We start from the raw sequence: 9037 nt of genomic DNA on the forward strand, positions 1-9037 counted from the left end.
AAATTAAGACCCAACACCTCAGAAAAAATGAGAATGACGCTTTGCATGAAATGAGTCTTATGTTATTGTTGTTTATGTTGATCATCATTTATCAAGCTGTCACGAATGTGCTGTGGATAAGATCCGCAGGCACCTGCCACAACTGATTCCTGAAACTTTGTTACGCCACAATCTGGACATTCGGAGCAGATGAAGCCGTTTCCTCCGAATGAACACTTTTTCAGGACGATTGTTCGGCCCGGAGAACGAGGAGATGGATGTGTGATAACCAGATTCAGCTCACGGGCTCACATACCTGACATACCATAACATTAACATTACATCCACAGCTGATCTCCTATTGTCTTCAGCTGACTCGTTTGAAAATAAGAAACCTGAATTTTTACTTATACTACAATGTACGACGCTTTCATGGCCCCATAAACCATATGATGATCTCTCTCTCTCTCTCTCTCTCTCTCTCTCTCTCTCTCTCTCTCCCAGGATCCTCAGATAGACGGTCCAAGTACATCCAACGCCATCCTGAGAAACTCGGCTGTCTCCAGACGGCCCGTGGGCCTGGCCTCTCTGCTGCCCCCTCTGCTCTGGCTGTGGTACTGCAGCCTGCCGGCGCCCTCCTCGCCGGGCGACTTGTAGCCTCGCCGCCTCACAGCGACGAGCTACGACGGACTGACAAACACACATTTGTATAAAAGAAAAAGCAAAACAAGAAATGATATGCTTTCTTCTCAGTAACACCTGTTGTACTTTTTATTTCCCCCTGGAATCTGTCTCTATTTTGATTCCTACTTTGATTTTTTTATGAATTTTTGGAAAAGTTTGTTGTTTTAATGTTTTTTGTTTTTTGTTTTTTTGCATTGCAGCTGTGTGCTAAAACGGTGATCTACTATACGTGTTAACTCAGTTTGGCTGTGTGTTCCCTTTGGGTTAGTTGAAAAAAAACAGCTTTCGTGTTGCTCAACTTTGGGCAGAAATGGCAAAATACCGGAGGACTACATTCCAGTAAACCACAGCTGGTGGCTCTTGGAACGGTTCACAAAATGTAAATTAACATTGATTTTCGGAGTCGTCACATGAGTTTTCACCCACGTCTGTTTGTGTGTCGAGGCTATAGGTGGGATCTTTCGCTTAAAAGTCACAGTCAGTTCAGTAACAGCTACATTTTATCACACGGGCAGCTTTTTAGATGTTATTCAGTCTCCTCGGTGTGGTTTGTGTATGTTTTGATAATCACGTGATCTGGTATTTAAAGGTTTCTATGAGCTGAATGAAACGTCTACCTGACAACAAAAGAAATGTCACTTGAAAGCCTTTTTTTTTTTTTTTAATTTTCAGGGTGAACACCAAAAACTTAAAACATCAGAGAAGATACAAACATCTGCGCCCAAACCGTCTTCACTGTAGCTCATACTGAACACACACCGCCGCCGCCGCCGGCAAAAGCACACAGGCGAAGACCCACGCACACATACCGCACACTTTCACACATTCAGACAAAAACACACAGGAACACACACACACACACACACAGGACCAGGCTTCTGCTCCTCTCTTTCTTTACACCTCGATTTGCCAACAGAGTGACGCTCGGAGATCACGGGGCCGCGGGTTGTACGCTGCTGTGGATGGCTGAATCCACTGCACTCATTAGTGATTGTACATACTTGTAACTGTTAGAAGTCCAAGCCATGTTCAGTGTTTCTCCATGGAAGGTGACAGAGAAGCTGCTGCAGTTTCACCTTTTAGTTTTTATCAGTTGAGTTTTGATGTACTTTGCTGCGCTGCATCCACAGAAACAGACGAGAGCAGAGGAAAAAAAAAATAAAAATAGGCTTATTGTTGTAGCGTATATTCCATGGTAACTCGACGCTCACAGCATCCGCATCCGTCAGTTCAGTGTTGCGACTTATTGCCTCAATTGTGAAACTGTCGACACGCGTTTTGGGGGGAAGGGAGCGATCACTTTAAATTGACCATTTGCCTGAACTCCATCACGCTCGGTCGCTGTCCACACACCTGTCAAGTTTCGCATCCTAGCATGGCATGTACACAGTTTACCGTAACCGTGGCACGGAGAGCGCCTCTCGAGATTGGTGGTAATTATGAGAATAATTGACTAAAGTGCGCTTGTAAATTTGACCTAGTGAACAGTCACTGACATCAGCTGTTGTGTTGATTGGAAATTTCTCCATCTGACCGATCGATGATTCATGTAGACGTGAGGACACGGTAATAAAGAGACAGTGTTGTTATATTTCAGGGATATAATGAAACATTATCAGATTAGACTGTTATTTTGTTCGAATGTGACTCCATTTAAAGCTGCAATAGGTAACTTCCGCATTAAAATGTCTAAAAATTACTAGATATATTGGTATATATTGTGTTGAGTTGCGTTCTTACATTATCCAAAACGATTCCCGTCAATTCTCAAACACGGAGAAATCTGTGATTTCAATCATGGTAACGGTACGTGTCATTTGGTCACCTGTCAATGACGTCATATCCCGTTCACGATTGCCTGTCAGAAGCATCGAAACTGACCTTGAATCAAGTTTTAAGCCACCTTTTTTTTTTTCTACATCTTGGTCGTTTTCAACTACGTTTTTTAACCAGATGAAGAAGACGCCCAGCGGCGGAAGTTACGTACTGTGCCTTTAAATGCTTTTATAGAAAAACAACATGAACGTGAGAAAAGAGAAAATGTCTCTGAGAATGAGGAGTAACCGACAAGTTAGGCAGAGCTTTTAACAGTGACTGTGACCGTTAGCTAAGCGCGCTAACATTGGCAGCTTACGCTACAACGTCTTGCTGGAACGTCTTGTTCTGGAAAGGTGTAAAAAAAAAAAAAGAACATGACTCCATCCTTCCATGTATTTGGAAGTTGTATTCTGGCTCATGCATGTCACTCCAGTGTGCACGGTTACGGTTGCTAAGCTACGGTTGGACAGTTGCTGTTGCGTGTTCAGGTTTCAGCAGATGGTCAGTTCACGCTCTGGTTTTTTTTTGTTTTGTTTTGTTTCTTTTAAACTCCAGCAAACACGTGACATGTGACTTATGTACTGTACGTAAATCTTCTGAGCATTTTGTTTGTCTGCTGCTGAGGACTGCTGGGAAAAAAAAAACTTAAAAAAAAAAAAAGCCACAGCATTTCTGTCACATTCAGTTCTCAGATGTAGATGAGCATCTGTTGTCATCAGCTTTTCAGATGGAGGCAATGGTTTTTGAACCCCCCCACCCCACCACCCCACCCCACCCCACCACCACCCCCAGAGGAAATCCAACCCAACCTGATCAGGACGTTTACATTCATCACTGTGGCATGTTCAGCAGGTTACTTTAGCCATTTGGACACCGACAGGAGCATTTACGACACGCTGCTTGGGTTTATGTAGCTTCTCAGAACATGATTAATGTATAGTAGAACTTAAATGTTATTTACTGAGCATAAACATGGTATATGCACTGTATGTACTTGGCTGAAACTATAAATTGGACAAATAAATGTCTGATGGTCTTCTGTTCCAGAGCATTGTGAGCTATTTTGACATTCAGATACAACATAGAGTACATGGAATAAGCCAGAATATTGTTTTTTATAACAACTTATATGTATATTTCTCCCAGTATGTACATGATTATGGAATATTATTGCATCTGAGAAAGAGGATATCAATGTAACTCTCCTACTGTAGTTATATACGACTGTATTTCCTAAGCATATTGTTTTGTACCATAGCCCCATTTATGACGTTGCTTACATATAGTATTGATTTTCTTTTCTTTCTTTTTTCTTGGCTGAGATTTGAACTTATTTTTCTATCTTTTACTAATTTTTACTGTGTCGACGAGTCAAAGTGAATGAGATGGGCCAGCCACAGATTGACAGTTGTTACTGTGCCGTTACAGTAATTACTTTGGTTTTACTGCTGAAATAATTACGGTGACGGTCACTAGAAGCTGGGCAAGAAAGAACATTGTCATTGCATGGTGACTGTGAAGGAAATGAATCAAATGTTTAAAGACAAATATATTCTATACCATTACCATTTGAAGGCTTTTTTTTATGGTATATTTTAGCAGAGGTGGGCAAGTGGGCGAAGTCCCACAGATTGAATGTGTGCAGTTTGGATGGAAAGTGAAAGAGAAATGTTACGACAAAAAAACTGGGACTGATCACATTTCTCAGAATTGTGTCTTAAAATACGTCTGATCGTTTTATATTTGAATCCCAGAGTCATATCTGGAATATGAGATAAAGTTTATAGAGATGGTTCAGTGCTTCACCTTTCTTTGAAGTGGCCTCAAAATTGGGGGTCACTTCTTCCTGACGTTAGGATCCCACGAAAAGGGATAAAGATGGTGAATAAGTTTGCCGTCCATCTCCATCCCATCTGTTGTTTCAAAATACCAGAAATGGCTTTTTTGGAGATGCAGGCTCCCTCAGCTATCCGGCATCATTAACTTCTTAGCTTGTGAAAATGTAAAATCTATTGTACAAAAGTTATAATTAAAAACTGTTAAATCACCCACACTGTTTGTACATGGTGTCATTTCACTCAACAAAGATGAAAAGAGATTAAAGAAGGTTTGAGGTCATCGGAGAGGCCGATGAGACCACATGACCAAGATGAAGGAAACGTGAAGAAACAGGCACCTGAGGTTTCTCACAACTTTTTTTTTTATAGTTTTGGCCAACCAGCATGAGGGGAAAGGGGTCGCATCAGGCCATGTTAGCACTCAGCAATGATAAATGGGAATAAACCAGAAATCAAGAGAACCTGTACAAGCCGCCTGAATCGAAGGTGACATGTTCACCTGAAAGCAGCAGCAGGCTGATGAGTCCGTTTATGTTCAATTTGAAATGATTACTTCAACATTATCCTTAATGGTGTCTGGCTGTGAAGATAGTTTGGGTTTTAGATGCTGAAGTTTTATTTTATCAATCTATGGCTCTTTCTTCTGCGACCAGTTTTCAAATGACTGAAAAATAATATTAGAACATCTCCAGGCTTGGCAGCCTTTAACTATAAACTTGTTTTATTTTTGCATCGTTGAGAGGAGTCATTGTAAGTCACTGAAAAAAGTCAATACCAATTTGGCAGAATGAATTGAAAATAGCCACACAAAAAAAAAGCCAATAGAATAACTTATTCCATTCTGCAAACATTTCAAGATGTTCATTCATTCAGTGTTTCATAAAAGTTGCAGGAAGGTTTTGTAAGGTGGAAATCAATGCTCATCCAGTTTGCAAAACAAACAATCACCTTATAGAATAACAAGAAAGTGGTGGCAAGTGGCACCTGTTAAACCAATTCCACCCTGTTTTTCAGCCCTAAGGAAATAATGGACTGAAAATTTGTTAATTCAAATATGAAAGCACAGTAATTTATACCCATTTGTGACATACACTGGGTGGATGAGCTGGGGTGCAGAGGGGAGTTTTGAAACTGTAGGGTGAGACAGCAGCTCCCAGACTTTGTGCCTCTTTTGACCCAACCAGTTGTAAAAGTTTACCAGTTCTGATGAGTTCTACCCAAGAGTGTTTTTTTTTTCTTGTTTTGATTGAAGTTTTTATCATGTCATATAAATATAAACATTCGGTGAGCACGCTCAGTGAGCTAAATCTAACAAAATGTTTTGTGGCCTTAATAAGCTGGATTTGGAGCAGGCGCAAGGACTGAGAGAATGCAGTGGAGCATTTAAAACAGCTCCAGTAGCTGTTGTGCAAGTTGAAATGTGGGGAGCACCCATTGTGAAACTTGTGCTGGCATACTGGGTTAATCTGCAAGGGCATGGTAGCTCACACCCTACAAAAGCCATCCTGCGGGGGCATAATGAAACCCATTTTAAAAGCTTTGGATGGGAAATATAAAAGCAGAAAGTGTAGGTTTATGTAACGAGTCCCATCTTAAGCTGTTCCTCCCTGGTTGTTTGTGATGACATCAACAGATATACATATGCAGCAACAACTGAGGAAGAAATCTGAACAGGTACCTGCTGAGAAAATAACAAAAAATTACACTGACCAGCACTTTGGTAAAAAGGTTATGTGTTATTAACACAAGGGCCTACGTAGGATCTTAAAAAAAATGTCAAAAACCAACTTAGTTTAGTGAGGCATAAAAACGTCCAAAAACGACATACAGTAATCAGGGATAAAAATTCAAATTATACTAAGGCATAAAACATAGGCGTAAAACAAAACGTCATAGTATAGTGAGAAATGAAAATGCCAAAAAAAGGTCATAGTATACTAAGGCAAAAAAGTGTCAAAAAACAACATAGTATAATAAGGCATGAAAGAGCCAAACAACGTAATAATATAGTGTGGCATGAGATGTCATAGTATAGTAAAGGATAAAAACGCCAAAAAACGTCATACTATACTAAGGCAAAAAATGTAAAAAAAAATGACATAGTATAAAAAGGCTTGATAACGCCAAAAAACGTCATAGTATAGTATGGCATAAAATGTCATAGTATAGTAAGGGATAAAAATGTAAAAAAAAATGACAATATAATTAGGCATGATAACGCTAAAGAACATAATAGTGTAGTATGGCATAAAACGTCATACTATAATAAGGCAAAAAATGTCAAAAAATGACATAGTATAAAACCGCTTGATAACGCCAAAAAACGTCATAGTATAGTTTGGCATAAAATGTCATACTATATTAAGGCATAAAAATTTTTAAAAAAATGACAAAGTATAATTAGGCATGATAACGCTAAAGAACATAATAGTGTAGTATGGCATAAAACGTCATACTATACAAAGGCAAAAAACTTTTAAAAAAATGACATAGTATAAAAAGGCTTGATAACGCGAAAAATCGTCATAGTATAGTATGGCATAAAATGTCATAGTTAGGTAAGGGATAAAAATGTAAAAAAAATGACAGTATAATTAGGCATGATAACGCCAAAAAACATCATAGTATAGTATGGCATAAAACGTCATACTATACTAGGGCAAAAAATTTCAAAAATAAATTATAGTATAAAAAGGCTTGATAACGCCAAAAAAGTCATAGTATAATATGGCATAAAACGTCATACTATATTAAGGAATAAAAACACCAAAAAACGTCATAGTATAATATGGCATAAAATGTCATACTATACTAAGGCAAAAAATGTCAAAAAAATGACATAGTATAAAAAGGCTTGATAACGCGAAAAATCGTCATAGTATAGTATGGCATAAAACGTCATACTATACTAAGGCAAAAAATGTAAAAAAAATTACATAGTATAATTAGGCATGATAACGCCAAAAAACATCATAGTATAGTATGGCATAAAACGTCATACTATACAAAGGCAAAAAACTTTTAAAAAAATGACATAGTATAAAAAGGCTTGATAACGCCAAAAAACGTCATGGTATAGAATGGCATAAAATGTCATAGTTAAGTAAGGGATAAAAATGTAAAAAAAATGACATAGTATAATTAGGCATGATAACGCCAAAAAACATCATAGTATAGTATGGCATAAAACGTCATACTATACTAGGGCAAAAAATTTCAAAAATAAATTATAGTATAAAAAGGCTTGATAACGCCAAAAAAGTCATAGTATAATATGGCATAAAACGTCATACTATATTAAGGAATAAAAACACCAAAAAACGTCATAGTATAATATGGCATAAAATGTCATACTATACTAAGGCAAAAAATGTCAAAAAAATGACATAGTATAAAAAGGCTTGATAACGCGAAAAATCGTCATAGTATAGTATGGCATAAAACGTCATACTATACTAGGGCAAAAAATGTAAAAAAAAAGTGACAGTGTAAAAAGGCTTGATAACGCCAAAAAACATCATAGTATAGTATGGCATAAAACGTCATACTATACTAAGGCAAAAAATGTCAAAAATACAATATAGTATAAAAAGGCTTGATAACGCGAAAAAACGTCATAGTATAGTATGGCATAAAACGTCATACTATACTAGGGCAAAAAATTTCAAAAATACAATATAGTATAAAAAAGCTTGATAACGCCAAAAAACGTCATAGTATAGTATGGCATAAAACGTCATACTATACTAAGGGATAAAAATGTAAAAAAAATAACATAGTATAATTAGGCATGATAACGCGAAAAAACGTCATAGTATAGTATGGCATAAAACGTCATACTATACTAAGGCAAAAAATGTCAAAAATACAATATAGTATAAAAAGCCTTGATAATGCCAAAAAACATCATAGTGTAGTATGGCATAAAATGTCATACTATATTAAGGCATAAAAACGCCAAAAATTGTTATAGTATAGTATGGCATAAAACATCATACTACACTAAGGCAAAAAATTTCAAAAATAAATTATAGTATAAAAAGGCTTGATAACGCCAAAAAACGTCATAGTATAATATGGCATAAAACGTCATACTATATTAAGGAATAAAAACACCAAAAAACGTCATAGTATAGTATGGCATAAAATGTCATAGTATAGTAAGGGATAAAAATGTAAAAAAAAAGACATAGTATAATTAGGCATGATAACGCTAAAAAACGTCATAGTATAGTATGGCATAAAATGTCATAGTATAGTAAGGGATAAAAATGTAAAAAAAAAGACATAGTATAATTAGGCATGATAACGCTAAAAAACGTCATAGTATAGTATGGCATAAAACGTCATACTATACTAAGGCAAAAAATGTAAAAAAAATTACATAGTATAATTAGGCATGATAACGCCAAAAAACATCATAGTATAGTATGGCATAAAACGTCATACTATACTAAGGCATAAAAACGCCAAAAATTGTCATAGTATAGTATGGCAAAAAATGTCATAGTTAAGTAAGGGATAAAAATGTATAAAAATGACATAGTATAATTAGGCATGATAACGCCAAAAAACATCATAGTATAGTATGGCATAAAACGTCATACTATACTAGGGCAAAAAATTTCAAAAATAAATTATAGTATAAAAAGGCATGATAACGCCAAAAAACATCATAGTATAGTATGGCATAAAACGTCATACTATACTAAGGCAAA

At 36.6% G+C, this 9037-nt stretch overlaps 1 protein-coding gene across 2 annotated transcripts in view; it reads left to right on the forward strand.

Moving 5' to 3' along the window:
• Positions 1 to 4534, forward strand: part of gfra1a (gdnf family receptor alpha 1a) — an 88345-nt gene extending 83811 nt beyond the window's left edge. For both annotated transcript variants that reach the window (XM_056395887.1, XM_056395888.1), the window contains one exon: positions 484 to 4534. In XM_056395887.1, the coding sequence (XP_056251862.1) occupies positions 484 to 636 (153 nt within the window). In that variant the 3' untranslated portion in view covers positions 637 to 4534. The remainder of the gene's footprint in view (positions 1 to 483) is intronic.
• Positions 4535 to 9037: the final 4503 nt, after the last annotated feature.

Source organism: Seriola aureovittata, chromosome 14, assembly GCF_021018895.1.
Source record: "Seriola aureovittata isolate HTS-2021-v1 ecotype China chromosome 14, ASM2101889v1, whole genome shotgun sequence".
NCBI lineage: Eukaryota > Metazoa > Chordata > Actinopteri > Carangiformes > Carangidae > Seriola > Seriola aureovittata.